Source organism: Peromyscus californicus, unplaced genomic scaffold (genome assembly GCF_007827085.1).
Source record: "Peromyscus californicus insignis strain IS unplaced genomic scaffold, ASM782708v3 Scaffold_3__1_contigs__length_106647218, whole genome shotgun sequence".
In the NCBI taxonomy this organism is placed as follows: Eukaryota; Metazoa; Chordata; class Mammalia; order Rodentia; family Cricetidae; genus Peromyscus; species Peromyscus californicus.
Window position 1 is genome coordinate 2,776,096 of NW_026294551.1, and position 18,815 is coordinate 2,794,910.

At 47.4% G+C, this 18,815-nt stretch overlaps 1 protein-coding gene across 4 annotated transcripts in view; it reads right to left on the reverse strand.

Annotated features, from left to right (window-relative positions):
• The window catches only part of Rnf213 (ring finger protein 213), a 105,872-nt gene that overhangs the window by 26,656 nt on the left and 60,401 nt on the right, over window positions 1-18,815 (reverse strand). For all 4 annotated transcript variants that reach the window (XM_052759870.1, XM_052759871.1, XM_052759873.1 and 1 more), the window contains 11 exons: window positions 17,536-17,654; window positions 15,566-15,685; window positions 15,033-15,151; window positions 14,518-14,659; window positions 14,168-14,306; window positions 10,716-10,907; window positions 9,055-9,200; window positions 7,733-7,887; window positions 5,739-5,951; window positions 5,298-5,479; window positions 4,669-4,789 (listed from right to left, as the gene is read on the reverse strand). In XM_052759870.1, the coding sequence (XP_052615830.1) occupies window positions 4,669-4,789; window positions 5,298-5,479; window positions 5,739-5,951; window positions 7,733-7,887; window positions 9,055-9,200; window positions 10,716-10,907; window positions 14,168-14,306; window positions 14,518-14,659; window positions 15,033-15,151; window positions 15,566-15,685; window positions 17,536-17,654 (1,648 nt within the window). The remainder of the gene's footprint in view (window positions 1-4,668; window positions 4,790-5,297; window positions 5,480-5,738; window positions 5,952-7,732; window positions 7,888-9,054; window positions 9,201-10,715; window positions 10,908-14,167; window positions 14,307-14,517; window positions 14,660-15,032; window positions 15,152-15,565; window positions 15,686-17,535; window positions 17,655-18,815) is intronic.

Below are 18,815 nucleotides of genomic sequence, written 5' to 3' on the forward strand. Positions count from 1 at the left end.
CTTTAATCCCAGCACTCAGGAAGCAAAAGCAGGCAGATCTTGGTGAGTTCAAGGCCAGCCTGGTCTACATAGTGAGTTCCAGTACAGCCAGAGCTATATATAGTGAGACCTTATCTCAAAAAAATAAAATAAAATAAAATCCCACATTTAAAATATCCTTTGAAAATCAAAACAAAATTAAAATTTCAATATATTATTTTTCCATCTCTGTGAACTCAGATTGTCAGGTTAGGTGGAACTTATCCACTGAATCATTTCACTGCCCCTAAGCGTCCTTTTTGTGACTGTGCTTTTCATCTATGTATGTCCACATGCATGGAGCTGGAGGACAGACAACGTTAGATGTCATTCCTCGGGTGCCATCACCCCCCACCATACCCCCACTTTTTAAAGACACAGTGAGACACTGGTCTCAAGCTTGCTCACTAGACTGGTCTCTCCAGGCAGAGAACCCCAGGGATCCCTGACTGCACTTTCCCAATGCTGGAAATACAAGTGCAAGTCATGACACCTCGCTTTTATGTGTGGATCATGGGGATTGAACTCTGGTCCCTCTACTGAACCATCTCCCCACCAACCCTGACTGTGCTGCTTTTTATAGGACACAATGTTCTCTAGTTAATGGGAGTTACAGGTTCTGGATGATTGGGGATTTTGTGTCCCCTATTTTGGTTTTTTTAGACAGGGTTTCTTTGTGTAGCCTTGACAGTTCTGGAACTCACTCTGTAGACCACGCTGGCCTTGAACTCACAGAGATCCACCTGCCTCTGCCTCCCAAATGCTGGGATTAAAGGCGTGTGCACCACCACCCGGCTCCCCTATTTCTCTTTAAGGGTCCTACCTCCTACTCACATTATGAGATATCTTGACTTGTAAATAATAATGTAATGACTGGCTGTGTATAGACTTCCAACCTTTAAAAGAAATGTTAGTTTTAGGGGAATACAACCTTTGCTTTAGAATAATCTATAGAATAAAGTATAAACTTCAGGGACAGTACAGCAACTTAAGAGCCCTTTTTGATCAACCCCACACCCCTGAGAATCTACTCTCAGGACAAGGGCAAATGCCGTTCAGTGTCTTGTCTGCTCTAATGCTGTGTACCAGGGCATAGCCCTTGAGGTAAGCTTCCACAATGGCCCTTTCAGTATCTGTGCAGGGCCTCTCACTGTAACGGCTCTGTGAACCTCTTCAGGGAGTGTGCCTGCTGCATGTTCTCTAGTTAATGGGAGTTACAGGTTCTGGATGCTTGGGGATTTTGAATGTCTCAACATTGTTGAATACGTCAGCTTCAGTATAATTAAGAAGTGTCTCTAAGATGTATATTTAGAGCTGAACTTATGATCGGTAGGAAATACAATGAGCCAAGGGCTGTGTTTCTGGAAGTCTGGGTTACACATTTTGTAGGTGTTTTCATATTAAATATTCCACTGGACAACAAGAGATTAAGGAGAGTTCCTGATTTACTAAGAGTAATTTTTCCCCTAAATAATTTTTACACTTTACCTTTTGAAATGATCACTTACTTTATTTATTTATTTATTTATTTATTATTTATTTTTCAAGACAGTTTTTCTGTGTAGCTTTGGAGCCTGTCCTGGATCTCACTCTATAGACCAAGCTGTCCTCCAACTCATGGATCCACCTGCATCTGCCTCCCAAGTGCTAGCATTAAAGGCATGCACTACCACCAATCTTTTAAATTGTATTGTTAATGACATTTAATTTTTGAGCCACCCTTGAATTCCTAGTATTAATCATAATTGGAAATAATAGGTTTTAGCCAGGCGGTGGTGGCGCACACCTTTAATCCCAGCACTCCGGAGGCAGTCAGGTGGATCTCTGTGAATTTGAAGGCATTCTGGTCTACAAAGCGAGTTCCAGGACTCCAAAGCTACACAGAGAAACCCTGTCTCGAAAAACCAAAATAGAAATAATGTGTTTTTATGCTCCAATAAATTTGACTGGTTAATCAACTACCAAGCTGAGGAACATGCAAAAGACCTAGACATCTCTAAGAAGATACACACGATGGCCAGAGTGCATGTGAAGTGGTGCTCTGTACTAGTCATTAGGGACACTAATCACACTCAGAGTGACAGTATCTCACAGTACCCCACATTTCAGATGGCCGTCCTACAAAAGGTGGGAAATAATGAGCACTGGCCAGGCTATGGAGCAATGGGAAGCCCGTATGTTGCTGGTAGAAATGTCAGTGTGGGAAAAGTACAGCAGCTGCTCTAAAAGTGAAAGCAGAATTAAGCAAATGAGTAGCTTGTCTAAAGGAGGAGGAGGCACTCCTCCCATGTTTAAGTTCCCGGCTGTTTGAAATGACCAAAAAGGTAAAAACAACCCCAGTGTCCACAAACAGTGGACCAGCTCTGGGGGCTCTGGTCACACAATTACACCCGACCTTAAAAGGAAGGGTATTCTGACACACTCTGCAATGTGTGCAAGAAACCAGGCCAAAAGACAAAAATTACAAGTTCTGCTCCCATGAGGCAGCAGTGCTGGTCCAGTTCACAGAGACAGAATGCAGAACTGAGGGATGGGGGATGGGGAGTTGTTTAATGGAGACAGTTTCTGTGTAGGAAGATAAGAAAGCTCAGGGGTTAGATGGTGGGGATGGCTGCATCGTAGTGTGGACGTGCTCAGTGTCGCTGAGTGTGTGTGGCTTAAATGACATGCATGCTTCATGTAATATGCACTTTAGCACAATTTTAAAATATGGCCGTGGTCTGGTGCTGGGTATCAAAGGCAATAGGGATATAACCAAATGTTTGAAAATCTGTAGCAAAGTGTTTAGGAAGACTGTTCTATGAGACACCTTGGAAGGCAGATCATATAAACAAGAGTCTAGCTGTCTGTATGTTTCTTTTTGTCTGTCTATCTACCTGTCATCTGTGTAACCATCCTTCCTGTCAGAGATGACGGAAAACAATCCAAATATACGTTAACTGTTGTCTGCAGCTTTTAACAGTGCTTTGTTGGGGGAAGCTGAGGACATTGTGACTGTTGACCCCTGGTCGGGGTCAGGACGATGAGGGGTGGCTTTGCAGACACAGCTTTCCTTCCAACCTCAGTGGGAGATGGTGCCTGAGGCCCTCTGTCTCCCCAAATTCCATCTGACACTTCCAGCGAGATAATGGGAACCAACCTCACAGAAAAGTTCAGATAGTTCCATGGGCTGTAATACCAGGAACAGCTTCCCAAACTCCCCAGATGGAAGGTATCAGTTAAAGATGACAAAGACATAAGACTGAAGAAACCTGCACACCTGGCTTCTGGGAGCTGGGCTGAGGCTGCTAAGGCCCATTCTGTTACAAAAGTGAGAAGTAGCCGGGCGGTGGTGGCTCACGCTTTTAATCGCAGCACTCGGGAGGCAGAGCCAGGTGGATCTCTGTGAGTTTGAGGCCAGCCTGGTGTACAGAGCGAGATCCAGGAGAGGCACCAAAACTACACAGAGAAACCGTGTCTTGAAAAAAAAAAACAAAAAAACAAAAATACAAAAAAAAAACAACAACCCAAAAGTGAGAAGTGAGCTTCTGCATGGCTCCAGCACTGCGTCCATCGGCAGCTGGCTTCCACGTTGACTTCTCACTGCATCCACCCGACTTTAGTGGCTGCATGAAGCCTGGAGCTATGTTTCTCTGATGCCAATGACCATCGCCAACTGGCTTCCCTCATGTCAAGTTCCCAAGGGATGAGGACGGGGTAAAGGGACGAAGGGCAGAGCCTTGTGCTGTGTTGAGTGGCTGCTGCTGCTGCTGCTGCTAGCATGTTCAGAGGTGGTAACTTTATGCAGGAACATTGTCCTGTAATGTCACTCCTTTATCAAAGGCGTTGAGGGGCAGAAGCATGGTGGTTTTCTAATCCCTTGCCCTACCCCCATGGCTGTTGTCATGACCATGGTGATGGTATCTTCTCCCCTGAAGGAGGGTCATGCAGTCATTTGGGGGTCACTTTAGAGCAGTAATTCTCAATCTTCCTAATGCTGCAACCTTTTAATACAGTTCTTCATATGGTGATGACTCCCAACAGTAAAATTATTTTTGTTGCTACTTCATAACTGTAATTTTGCTACTGTTAGGAATCATAATGTAAATATCTGTGATTTCTGATGGCTATAAAAACCCCTGTGAAATGACTGTTTGACCCCAAAGGGGTCGTGACTCACATGTTGAGAACCATTGCTCTAGAGGCTAAGAATACCAACTTCTTCATCCCTCCTATGGGAGTCACATGCTGGTTAATTGAATCCCTGTTCCTGCAACCGAATGCTCAGTGATAGACCCTGGCTTGGCAATCTGAGACAGGAAATAATCAAATAGTCACCATCAAGAATGCAGTGACTGCTGTGCGGTGCTAACACATGCCTTTAATCCCAGCACTTGCGAGGCAGAGGCACATGGATATCTGAGTTCGAGGCCAGCCTGGTCTAAAGAGAGAGCTCCAGGACAACCAGGCGACACAGGGAAACAAACCATGTCTCGAAAAACCAAACAGACAAACAAAAGAACGCAGTGATCTGTCATGGCATCACTGTCCTCTGCACTACGTAAACTGCCAGAGCAATAATGCACCAACCAGAGGAAACTGTCAGGGGAGGGTTCAGCTCCACTCTGCTCAGAGTCGGGCAGACTGTGACTTAAGCCCAGCAGCACTCACCTTGTCTAGTAAGAAGACATACTTGGTTACCAGCTGACTCAGCTCAGGAATCTGGCTTTCAATCCCCAGGAGGACATGCTCCACAAAGAGTGAGATGGAGAAACTGCGATTCCACAGGGCTCTGTCAAGAGGGGTGTTAGCAGTGAGCTCTGACGGGAGCCTGAGATCCCGGAGGAGAGAGCAGGAGCTGAGCACAGGCTAAGAGGTGAGGCGGACATGAGGGCACCTTCCCTGCACAGCACTGTTCCAGACAGGCTCCCCACTCTTCCACACACCTGGCTCACCCATGTCATGTTCCATGCTTCAACACACAGTGGTCGTGTAAGCTCAACACAGGGACTGTTTCCTGACCCTGACAGCCTGCCCCTTCTCCACTTCCCCTGCCCGTCCCTTCCCTGCCCTCCTTTTTACTTTGCCTACATTGTAACAACATGTCCACTTCCTATGTCTCAGGACTGTTTTCTTCCTGGGTCTAGAATCACGTGAGACAGCCAGCACTCGGGAGAGGCTCCACTGCTAAGCAGGTCAATGAGGTGAGTGTCTCTCCTGCCCACCCTCCTCATCAGGCTGTAGGATTTGGTAGGTCCCAGGGTGAGCACGGAGTGCACTGAGGCACTCTTGCTGCTCACCTGACTTCCTGGATGACAGCTCTGGTTATGTTCCCACAGTCCGGCAAATACTCGCTGGAACAGACAAGTTCCAGTGGTACAGACAGATCCTTCACCATCTGTAGCCAGGCCTTGGGGTTCGGCTTCAGGATGTCTCCCTTGAGTACTTCAACACAGGCCATTGCTGCAAATGCATCTAGTATCTGGAACAAGGAGAACTGACATGTGACCCAGCAGGGTCCTCTTCTCCACCGCCACCCTTCAATACAGCCCTGCATCCTTATTCCCAGTGAGGTTTGGGGTCCAGGCTTGTAACCTGCTCCTCCGTCACATGGCAGATGTGCCTGCCCGTAAAGCATCTCCTATTTGGGACATAGCTTCATAAGCCCTCTGCTCACAGGATGGAATCGGAAGCACTCACGGAGGGCAAGCCCCGGTGGCCTTCCCAGAAGAGACCCCTACCATTTCACAGCCAGGCAAGCTGTGCGTCTGTGCTGCTTCCCCGAGGCTCTTCAGAACCTGGGGGTGGATAGTCAAAATTCTGGAGAAGTTCTGCAGCCGGGTCCTGAAGTGCTGATAGGCAAGGTGCACCCAGGGCAAGGAGAGCCCTTCCTCAGGCATTCCTGAAGTCACTTGGAGCTGACTGAGGCAGGACCACAGGGCCATCTGCAGAAACTGGAGACAAAGGAATTTCAGCACATAGTTTTACATGTGTTCAAAAGCTATAAAAAAGAAAGTTGAAAAATCAGGCCCAGGATCACCTGGCTGGTTTTTGGTGGAGTTTTATGGCCTCACTGGCTTCCTAAACTGGTGTACAGATCAGTCTTATGTCAACTTGACATAAGCTGGAGTCAATGGAGAGGAGGACGCCTCAACTGAGACAATGACTCCATAATACCAGGCTGTAGGCAAGCCTTCAGGCGTTTTCTTTTTTCTTTTCTTTCACTTTTTTTTTCCTTTTTAGTTTTTTGAGACAGGGTTTCTCTGTGCAGCTCTGGCTGTCCTGGAACACATTCTGTAGACCAATCTGGCCTTGAACTCACTGAGATCTGCCTCTGCCTCCCTGAGTGCTGGGATTAAAGGCATGTGTACTACCACTGGCCAGCTAGAGGGCATTTTCTTAGTTAATGACTGATGGGGGAGGGCCCAGCCCACTGTGGGTGGTGCCATCCCTGGGCTGGTGGTCCTGGGTTCTATAAGAAAGCAGGCTGAGCAAGCCATGGGGCACAAGCCAGTAAGTAGCACCCCTTCACGTCCTCTGCATCAGCTCCTGCCCCCAGGTTCCTGCCCTGTTTTAGCTCCAGTTCTGACTTCCTTCTATGATGAACATCAATATGGAAGTGTAAGGTAAACAAACCCTTTCCTCCCCATCTTGCTTTTTGGTCATGGTGTTTTATCATAGCAATAGAAACCCTAGCTAAGGACAACTAGGGTCATTATGTTCCCAAATTTCTTTACTCTGTTACAATTTAAACCCCCCCTCCAACACTAGTCAACTCAGAGAACATTGGGGTTTTTTTTGTTTATTTGGTTGGTTAGTTGGTTTTTTGAGATAGAGTTTCTCTGTGTAGTCCTTGCTTGTCTTGAAACTTGTTCTGTTGAGCAGGCTGGCCTCAAGCTCACAGAGATTCTACTGCCTCTGCCTCCCATGCCCAGCTGAAAACATTGCTTTAATGATTGGCAAGTACTCATGTTAAATCTGTCTTTAAAAGACTTTAATCTGACCTCCTTTCTTTTCATTGATTAACAAAACATTTTTAAGACATGGTTTTTCTGTGTAGCCCTGGCTGTCCTAGAATTCACTCTGTAGACCAGGTCGGGCTTGAACTCACAGAGATCCCTCTGCCTCCTGAGTGCCAACACTACCCGGTCTCCCCTATTTCTCTTTTAGGGTCTTAGACAGTGCAGTGCACCTAGACATCTACATTGTTTCTATCAGCAGGTGGCTTCTTAAGTTTCACAAATCAAACAAGGCTTGATCCTTCATGGTTCCTAGGAAGAACTGCTTTAAGCAACCTTTGACCATATTAGTTATAGTATAATCCCAAATTGTACCCATGCAGTGAGGCATGAAGGTTTGGGGCAGTGAGATGCATCAATCTTTCCACTGAATTTCATTTATTATTATTATTAATATTATTATTTTTACTATTATTGGTCTCATGTAGCCCAGGCTGGTCCTGAACTTGCTATGGCCTTGAACTGCTGTTCCTCCTGCCTCTACCTCCCAAGTATAGTATTATAGAGTACAGATTATCTGAGATTATAGATGAATGCCACTATGCTGGCAGCGAGATCTTAGAACTCTAAATGAGAACAAGGTTTGGTTCTTGAAGGCACAGAGTTGAGGCTGAGGGCTTGGCCCTGAGTGTTCCATGTAGCTCTAAGAGTGTTTGAATTTGGCAACACTGTGGCTGAGGTGAGGACGTGCTCTTGTCCATATTATTCACACCTACCTTTAACTCCTCCCACGAAGTCACTTTCATGTTCAAGAGCAGGAAGTCCTTCAAGTAGCTCTGCAAGAGATCCTCCTGCTGTGCCACAGGGAGCTGAGCGAGAAACACGCCCAAGGGAGTCTTCTGGAAGATTTCTATGAACTTCTTTGATAACCCTACGGAGAAGGCACAGAGTGGCATGAGCGAGATGAAACCCTGAGTCTAGGGAAGAAAGAGGTCACTGTCTCAAAGAAGGAGCTATTAGACCCAGGCTGGAGGGGTGCTGGCTGCCTGGCCACTGTCCAGACGGTAGGGAAGACAAACAGAGGCAGAACCAGTGAGCTGGGTCACAAACAGCCAAGCTATCCCCAAGGGGAGAAAACATCTGCAGCACTCCATCTGTGTTCTGTCTAGAGTTCCAGGTGAATCAGGAAGGTAGGCTGTTCCTCGGCTGGAGTCAGAAGCCACACTAACTAGCGTTCTGCCTCCCACAGCTCGGCTCACAGCTGTCCTAGACGAGCAGGGCCAGATGGGTTATCAGGAAAAAGGAGGGTGCTTCCTCAGGGGAGACTGCTCCATGGTGGTTTAAAGAGTGCACAGTGTTGATCTGGGAAAGCAAGGTCAGCTCAGAGTACCCAGGCCAGCCTCGAAGGGAGTGCTGGGGGAGGACTTCCTGCATAAAAACGACTTTTCACAAGACGGTAGGCTGTCATTTTTTCTAGAGGGAGAATGGCCAAATCCCTCATGTTTGACAGCAAGGTACTTAAATTTGTGACTGGGAGGGCCTGATGTCTCCACATGAAGGAGGATGCTCTGATAAAATTCCACAATGGGGATATTTCCCAAGGCAGCTACCTCAGGAGAATAACCTTCCTATTCCAGGTAGCAAGCTATTTACCTGATGTAAATGACCCATTTTGTCATGCCCCCAAACCGTGACTAAAGGTCACTTCTAAGGCTACCCTGGTCATGTCACCTATAGACTCATGACCCTTGATGGAGACTTGTGCCCTCAGCAGAACTTTAATTTATGGTTACATGTATCTGTGCATGTCTGTGTGCATGCACACACACTCATATCGCAGCACATGTGTAGACGTCAAAGGACGACTTGGGGCAATCAGTCCTCCTGACATGTAGATACCAAGGACTGATCAGGTGATCAGACTTGGTGCCCAGGTGCCTTTACCCACTGAGCCATCCTGTCAGCCCTTCAACAGAAAATTTAAAACAACATACTGGAGGCTGCTCCACATCCAGAGTGTTAAAACTAAGCCCTTCAAAACTGTCCTGCCTTGAGCAGGTTAAATCTTCTGCCTTGAGCCTGCATTGGGGGTGCTCACCCTCTGTGTCTGTGATATACTGAGCTTGCACCCAGAGCTCCTCCAGGTAGTCCCTGATCCTCCAGCTGAAAGGGACAGCATTGCATGCATCCTTGAGCAGGTTCATGTGGCTCTGTACCAGGATGGAGGGCATCTCATTCTCGGACCTGCAACAAGGCAAGCGAGAGCAAGGCTCGTGAGATGGCACTGGAGACATGAGGTCGTGTGCACAACTAACACCAGCCCTCAGTCCTTCAGAGAGGCTCTTCCTGGGGAACGCCTCTGCGATGGAGCACGTGCCCACATGGGGGAGGTACCAGCAGCATTTCATACAGCGAGGAAACAAGGGAAGAAGACATGGTAGGGATGGGAGATGGTTCTGTCAAGCCATGCTGTACAAGCAGGAGGACCCGAGGGTAGATCCACAGCACCTAGTTTAAAAAAAAAGATGGGTGCAGTTGCATGCACTTGGAATCCCAGTGCTGGGGAGGCAGGGATGAGGCCTAATCCCTGGTGTTGGCTGTTCAGCCCATCGAGCCAAATAGTTAGCTTTGGTCTCAGGAAATAAGGTAGCAGTTGGGCTGCCCACCGTGAAGAGCACAGACTGCATTTCCAGAGGACCTGGGTTCAGTTCCCAGCACCCACACCTGGGATTATAACTGCCTGCAGCTCTGGCTCCAAGGGCTCTTCTGGTCTCCATGGACAACCATGTAAACAGACACAGACACACACAAATAAAAATAAACCTTTAACAAGAGATCTGCCATGTCTGAGGAAGACACCCAGTGCTGACCTCTGACCTCCACATGCATGTACACATATGTTCATACACATACAAAATTCGTAAAAATTAAAAGACTATTGTTGTAGGCCTCATGGGTAGCTGCAGGTGGGTTCCCAGGTCAGGGATTCTGCTGTACAGGAACTCAAGGAAAAGTGGCGGCAAGAGCCACCACGTAAGGTGCCCAGAGTTCTGTGGCAGATCCAGGTCTCTGTGGCCTTCCTGCCCTCCCCTTCGCCACTGCCTCTGTGCAGAGGGCTCTGACCATATGCTCGGAGCCTTCTTGCATGAACATCGGCAGCACACTATACTCTAATACATGCTCCCACCAGCAATTCAGAATCCCATTCCAGCGGCTGGAGAGGTGGTTCAGTGGTTAAGGTGCTTGCTGCTCTTGCGAAGCTGAGTTCTGTTCCTGGTACCCACATTAGGTAGTTCACAACCGCCTGTAACTCCAGCTCCAGGGATCTGACATTCTTTTCCAGACTCTTTGGGCACCCACACACATGGCACCTTCATACTTTTCAATATCCCATTCCTTTATGTATTTCTGAGTAGCCTACATCCTGGAGCCAAAGTTTCCTTGGGTCCAAGCCCCACAAGGCCAGGCCTTCGGAAAGGGACAAGCACAAGGAAGGCTGAGTACAGCTTCTGCCCACTCAGCATCTGTGTTGTGCAATAGAACCTGGTGACCTGAACCTCTCATGTGCTCTCAACGTAGGCAGATGGAACAGCAGAGTGACCAAGGACCTCTCAGGGTTTCAGTGAGCACTGTCTGCTGCTATGACCCTCCAGGCTGCACTGAGCAGGTTCACAGGGTACCAGCAGTAGCTTGGGGACAGAACAAGGTGCTGCTGCTCTGTTATGACCTTCCCTCCATCAAAGCCAGGCTCTCGCTCACCGTGTGTTATTCACCACAAGAGGGATGTTCAGGAACTTAATGTCACTGAAAATAAACATCCAAAGAGCTTGGACCCAGGCTGGTGAATCTGGCTGGGCCAGTAGCTCCAGGTTGCCGTCTCTGTCGATGTGAGATATCATGCTCGCCAGGAGGGGGGTGACTGCACCTTGGACCCGCTTCCAAAGGGTATGCCTGCAACAGGGGCAGAGGGAGCCCACTATGGTTAGGGTAATCACAACACACACTACTGCCTCCACATTCTCTTCCCCAGGTTCCCACATGGAAGCCAGAGAAATAGCAGCTTCCCAACATTTCCAAGAACAGGGAAAGTCGGGCAGTGGTGGCCCACGCCTTTAATCCCAGCACTCAGGAGGCAGAGGCAGGCGGATCTCTGTGAATTTGAGGCCAGCCTGGTCGACAGAGCTAATTCCAGGATAGCTAGGACTGTTATACAGAGAAACCCTGTCTCAAAAAAACAAACAAGCAGAATGGGGAAAGTGGGTGGAGATAGCTCAGTGATTAACAGCATGGTTACTCTTCCAGAGGACCCAGGTTCGAGTCTTAGCACTCACAGGGTAGCTCATAACTTCCATTCTGGGTGACCTGATACCCTCTTCTGCCCTCTGGAGGTGGTGCACAGGCACACATGCATGCAAAACACTGATAACATAAAATGGTTTTTTTTTTAATTTAATTTGAAAACAAAAACTGGGGAAAGAGAGAGACCAGCAGAGCAGGGCCTTAGAAGGTTAGAGCAGAACTGGGCAGAACCTGCTTCCATAGCCACGTCTGAAACACTCATCACAAAGGCAAGGACACTGGCTTGTTTTTAAATGTAGCTATTTCCAAAACCAGTCATCCAGTTCTGTTAACAATGAAAACAGCTGGATGGTTGTGGTGCACCCCTTTAATCCCAGCACTCGGGAGGCAGAGGAAGGCAGGTCTCTGTGAGTTTAAGGCCAGCCTGGTCTACAGAGCTAGTTCTAGGAGAGCCAGGGCTACACAAAGAAACCCTGTCTCAAAAACAAAACAAAACAAAACAAAACCAAAAAACAAAACAAAAACCAAAACCAAACAAACAAAAAAAGCCACAAGACACAATGAAAACAATGACCAGATGTGTATTGTGTTCTCCAAAATATTGTGTACCCTAATAAACTTATCTGGGGTCAGAGAACAGAAAAGCCGCTAGATACTTGGATAGGCAGTGGTAGCACATGCCTTTATTTCTAGCATTCCAGAGGCAGAAATCCATCTGTTCAAGGATACAGCCAAGCATGATGACTCACGCCTTTAATCCCAGAAAGCGAGCCTTTAATCCCAGGGAGTGATGGTAGAAAGCAGAAAGGTATATAAAGTGTGAGGACCAGAAACTAGAAGCATTTGGCTGGTTAAGCTTTCAGGCTTTCGAGCAGCAGTTCAGCTGAGACCCATTCAGATGAGGACTCAGAGGTTTCCAGTCTGAGGAAATAGGATCAGCTGAGAAACTGGCAAGGTGAGGAAGCTGTGGCTTGTTCTGCATCTCTGACCTTCCAGCATTCACCCCAATACCTGGCCTCAGGTTTGATTTTATTAATAAGAACTTTTAAGATTCCTGCTACAACCAGATTCATTGAGAAAGAAATTTTACGCAGCTAGGGATAACACAAAGTACGATTATAAAATAAACAGCGAAGTAAACTTTCTCCAGGTCAGGTTAATGAAGAAAGCATGCTCCCTGAGATCTAGCTCTGCGCCTGTGTACTTGAGACTGTCATGGTCAGTGTCTGAGTTAACTACAGGACATGCTGCTGGTCTGCTCAGGACTGAGACTGTCATGGTCAGTGTCTGAGTTAACTACAGGACATGCTGCTGGTCTGCTCAGGACTAGGATGTGAATCAGTGTTGAGCACCAGCTGACCATGAACCAAGACCTGAGTTCAACCTCCAGCACCATCCCAAGGAGACATTTATAGAGAATAATTAAGTCTATAACTGATTATAAGATTGTAGTAAAATAAAAGAATGATTAACTAATGTTGGAGATTGGTATCTAGTGTCAGCATCTAAGACAGAGAACTGGAAGAGAAGAGACTGAGAACACTTGCTGAGGAAGAGAAGAGTTGTCTCAGTGGACCAAGACATCCCTTGGCTTAACAAGCACTCCTCACACTGTGACGAGGACAACAGATCGGAGCAGCTGAGACGAAGCAGGGCCCTGAGGTGTGTGGTGGTCAGGTGCTGGAGAAGCTCCCTGCAGACAGACTGAGGAACAGTGCTGGTGAGCTCAAGCCAATCAGCATTTAACACAGACTAGCGGGCTGGGAGGCCTGACAGTCCAGAGGGCTTTATGTACATTAAATGGGGGCACAGTCTGCAGAGATAAGACACAGCCTTAGATCCTCCCAAGACCCAGGGTGGTACCTCAGTCCAACACAGGCTCTTCAAAGCTCCTCATAAGTCCAGAGGAAATGGTCAGTTTTGTAGAAAAAGGGCCATATATAGTAAGGTACTCTGCTGGCTCCTAAGGCTATAGACAGAGTCACCTCAAGCAATAGGTACCATTGTCAGCTCAGGCTCACAGCCTCTGGCAGCATCACTTTCTATGGTTATGACACACTGGCAAACACATTTCCAGGAATAGATGATGGGGGAGGGGGAGGGTTCCTTGAATTTTTTGTTCATATGACAGGGTCTCTCTGTATAGTGCTAACTGTAATGGAACTCGCCTGTAGACCAAGCTGGCCTCAAACTCACAGAGATCTGCCTCTGCATCTGCCTGTGCCTGTGCCTCCCTGAGCGCTGGGATTAAAGGTGTGCGGCGCCACCACTGCCTGGCTACCTGAATATTTTTATTACAGAAAAAGTATAAATAATTGGGATGCAGAGGCAGGTGGATCTCTGTGAATTTGAGGCCAGCCTGGTCTACAAAGTGAGTTCCAGACAGCCAGGGCTGTTACACAGAGAAAACTTGTCTTGAAAAACCAAAATAAATAAATAAAGCATAAATAAAATACGAAAAGACCAGAAATGTCCCATAGAGACACCATCCAGGTTCATTTAAGGCCCTGGGAGGGCAAATTACATTTCCAGTTTGCTCAGAGGTGTAGGAAGAAACACTTGGACACTTATCCTTGATGTAAGAGTCACAGCAGGAGTACATCACTAAGAGTCACACCACCAGGAGTACATCACTAAGAGTCACACCACCAGGAGTACTTCACTAAGAGTCACACCACCAGGAGTACTTCACTAAGAGTCACACCACCAGGAGTACTTCACTAAGAGTCATACCACCAGGAGTACTTCACTAAGAGTCACACCACCTGGGGTACTTCACTAAGAGTCACACCACCTGGAGTACTTCACTAAGAGTCACACCATCTGGAGTACTTCACTAAGAGTCACACCACCTGGAGTACTTCACTAGCATGGTGCAAAGACCTCCATGCTTCTTTAACCCTTCCTTGTACCTGAAGGTGCCTGCCTCCTGCAGGGCATCCTGATTAGCAGCCTCCCTGGTGACCCATTCCTTTATACTTTGGACCTGGTTTTCTTCTTGCTTCTTTAGAAGAACATGGAGGCGCATCTTCAATTCCCGCAAAAAGGAGGCTGTGAAGACAGTAGGGAACTAGTTGGGCCTACTCATGCACACTAGGTTGTAGGCCCCTCATAGATTTGACCCACCTTGCCCAAGAGAAAAGCTGCCCACCCTTTGGCCAGGAAAGATTACCATGGATCTCAACCATGCCCACTGATTCTGTCAAGTCCAAGAAGCCTGAAAATCAGGCGGATGATTCAGCACCCGGGGTACAGTGCTTACCATTGCATGTGTTGTCTTCATTTAAGAGGCCAAGAAGAATGGTGACTCTCCTCATGTTGCGTGCACAACTCTCATTCTGGTCTCTGAGCATCCCCACAGCACTTTGCACACAGCTCTGCAGCAGTCTGGTGGTGTCCAGGACCTGTGTACAGTGAGGAAAAGAACAGACTTCTGTTGTCCAAATTCCAGTCTGGACAAAGGCCGGGCCAACCATGTGAAATGATGATTTTGTGTTAGCCATCATGTGGCCCCAGTTGCTGGTCACTGGGCAAAAGTTACAACCTACCAGCCCTATCCCTCGATGGCCAACATTAACAAGTGAGTCAGGGAGGAAGGTATGGGACAAAACTAACAGTGAAAGGAATGAGTCACTTACACATCCATGGTGGAGGAAGGAGACGGTTCAACCTAACCCCAGTCTCCCCTCCCCCTGACCATAAACACAGGGTTCTTTTCACTCCCAGGAGAGGGTCAAAGATGCAGCTCCCTTAGTTAATGGGAAAAGCAGGACTCACGTCACAGCATCCTGGGTCAGATGCCTTCTCCATCTCCTCTGGACCGTCCACTTCCATTTTTTCCTCTGCCATTTCCTCTGACTTGCTGGTCTCTGTCTCCATGTCCTCCTCTGGGTCATCTGCTAGGCGAAAGGCAAGGCAGACATGCAGACATGTTCAAGTTAGCATGCAGGGCCTGAATAGGGTGTGTCAGGTTCTCTGGGATAGGCTGGGACTTGCCCGGCTCCCTTGTCCTTATCTGTAGTGTTGGCCCTAGTAAAGGGAACGTGTGCCTTGTATATCAGCTCCAACTCTTGCTCAGGTGCTCCCTAGCCTGACCTCTAAGGGCTGGCAAAGGAATTAAAGTAGACTGACATGCTGTGGGCACACTCGGGTGGCCTTCCCGTGGCTCCACCACAGCTGGCTGTGAACTCTGCTGACGGCCAGGGGCTGGCACAGCAGAGGGGCTCTGCATCCAGCACCACAGCACTACCATAGCTGGCATTCCCTCCTGTCACCCACACCATGACCCCAAATGGCATCTTGTGACTCACACTCAGGTTTGTCCACTGCCTTGAACATCTGGCTCATGGTGACATTCTGCAGTTTAGTGACATCTGAGGCCATGATTGTGGATCTGCGGAGGTCATCAATATGTACAGACCGCCACAGCCCTGTGAAGAACACAGTCACTGGAGTCTTCTGTGACTTAGCAGTTTTCTTCTTGTCATTCTTAAAGACATGTAACAATCTGGCTGTTTATGTTAATGTATGTGTCTTCATTATTATTTTTGTGTATGCATATGTTTGTGCACGTGTGCCATAGCACTAGTGTGGAGTCAGAGGTGACTTGTGATAGTTGCTTTTCTCCTTCCATCATGTAGACCCTGGGGATCAAACTCAGATTGTCAGGGTTCACAGAAAGTACCTTTACCTCCTGAGCCCTCTAGCTGGGCTAACCTAGGTTTCTTTTTAAGATTGATTAACTGGTTTTTATGTACTGAGTGCTTGTCTGCATGTATATATGTACACCATGTGTGAGTCTTGTAGGTCAGAAGAAGGTGTTAGATCCTTGGAAATGGAGATACAGATGATTATGATCGACCAGGTGGGCACTAGGAACCAAACCCAGGTCCCCTGGACCAGTAGTCAGTGCTCTTAATCACTGAGGTTTTGCTCCAGCCCCGTCACCCAGATTTTTAATTGCACTGTTGCTGAAGGAGTGATCAGTACCTCAAAGTCTGAGCCCTTGGACATGTGAGGAACCACAAAATCTATCAATAAGATCAACCGAAGCACTGTTTAAGATATAGAGTAACCGGGCGGTGGTGGTGCCCACCTTTAATCCCAGCACTCAGGAGGCAGAGGCAGGTGGATCTCTGTGAGTTCGAGGCCAGCCTGGTCTACAAAGCGAGTTCCAGGACAGCCACAGCTACACAGTGACACCTTGTTTCAAAAAACCAAAAACAAAAATATTTAGAGGAACCTCTTGCAAAGTGCCCATGGGTGAGCTCTAGGCTCCTCACCCTCATCTCGCTGCAGCCACCCCATAGTTAGGAAAGGCGTGTGAGGCACGGTCAGGCCTGCTTTCCATCATCTATGGAATTATCCACTAGTCAGGTCTGCTTTCCATCATCTATGGAATTATCCACTGGTCAGGTCTGCTTTCCATCATCTATGGAATTATCCACTGGTCAGGTCTGCTTTCCATCATCTATGGAATTATCCACTGGTCAGGCCTGCTTTCCATCATCTATGGAATTATCCACTGGTCAGGTCTGCTTTCCATCATCTATGAAATTATCCACTGGTCAGGTCTGCTTTCCATCATCTATGGAATTATCCACTGATTATTTCCAGTTTCTGGAATATATATGTCTTATAGCAGGAGACCGGTAATATAGATAACATTTCTCCCACAAAGAGTCAGTGCACAAAACTGAAATGAAAGGAAAGGAAAGCTGCTGCGTTGGTGCTAGTGGGTGGGAAGGTCGCAGAATTCCCTCCATCGTGGCGGGTGTCTGTCAGAGAGGCCAAGGAAGTGCTAAAGCCACGGCTGTGGGCCCAAAGTTGGTCTGTCTGTCTGTCTGTTTTTGAGACCAAGTCTTTCTGCGTAATCCAGGCTAGTCTTGAACCTGCAATCCTCCTGCCTCAGCCTCCAGAAATCTGGGATTACGAGTGTGTGCGACCATCACACCAGCTAAAAATAATGGCTTCAGTGACGGGTAAGAAACCTAATTGTGACGGAAGAGTATTGTTGGGATTCACATTCTAATTTCAGACACAGGACCACATGAGAAACACCTGAAATAATACTTAAAGGTACACACTCCAGAGCAGCGGCTCTCAACCTCCTAACGCTGTGACCCTTTAATACAGGTCTTCATGTTGCGGTGACCCAACCTTAAAATTATTTCATTACTACTCATAACTGTAATTGTGCTACTGTTATGACTCATAATGTACATATCCGATACACGACCCACAGGTTGAGAACCTCTGCTCTGGGGTGCTGTAGTCCTACCTCCATGGAACCCCACATATGATGTGCCACTTCCCATTCGGGAAAGTTTCGTAATGAAATAAACGAAGACAAAGTCCTTTGTTCCTTGTGTTTTGTTGATTTCATTGATGGCAGAATACCTGTTTAAAAAGCAAACGCAAATCAATACCAACCAAGCAAACACGATATGCTGGGAGCTGGCTGCCACGTGCCCTATGAGCTAGCAGGGGCAACCTCGGTCTCACAGTTTTAGGAGCTTAAAATGCACTTCACAACCTCAAGATGAGGTGGGCTCACTTCCCATCCCTCCCAGAATCCTCTGCTCAGGATTGGACTTCTGTCCTGAATAGAAGTGTGTTCTCAGGGCCTTGCCTTGCTGTGCACAAGCTAAAGGTCTCTGGCCTTCCTACGGAGCCCTGTGCAGCGCTGAAACCAGTTCCCAGTAGATCTCACTAGGCCCTGAAATGCAATAAGGCTACCAATGCTTTAAGTGGGCCCAGAAATTCCCATTTATCATGAACAAAATATGGCTAATTCTAAAGTATTAGATTTCTTCTACCAATACCATAACAACATCTATTAAATACAAATAAAAGTATACACACACACACACACACACACACACACACACACACACACACACACACACACACACTTTACAAGCTGGTCCTGTTAGCACAAGCCTGTCCCAGCTGCTCAGGATACTGAATCATGAGGATCACAAATTCAAGGCTAGCCTGGACAATTTTGTGAGATCCTATCTCAGGATGAAAAGGGAAAAGAGGGGAGGGAGAGCTGGCTCGACAAGTAAGAGCACTTGCTGCTCTCCCAGAGGACTTGGGTTTGATTCCCAGCACCCACATGGTGGATTACAACTGTCCCAACTCCAGTCCCAGGGGATTCAGTGTCCTCATTTGGCCTCTGTAGGTACCAGGCACACACATAGGCAAACACACATATACTCAAAAGTAGTTTTTAAAAAAGTAAAGAGAGGGCTACATTGTAGCTCAGTGACTGAGAACTGGTTTATTAAACATATAACATGAGGTTATTAGGGCACTGCTGAAGAAGCCTTTAATCCCAGCTCTGGGGAGGCAAAGGCAGGCAGATCTCTGTGAGTTCAAGACCAGCCTAGTTTACAAAGTTAGTTCCAGGACAGCCTAGGTTGTTACACAGAAAAAAAAAAAAGTGAGGTTTCAATCCTAGTCACACATACATACCACACACATCCACAAACCACCAACATTACACACACACACACACACACACACCCCCCTACAAACCACACACACCCCACAAAC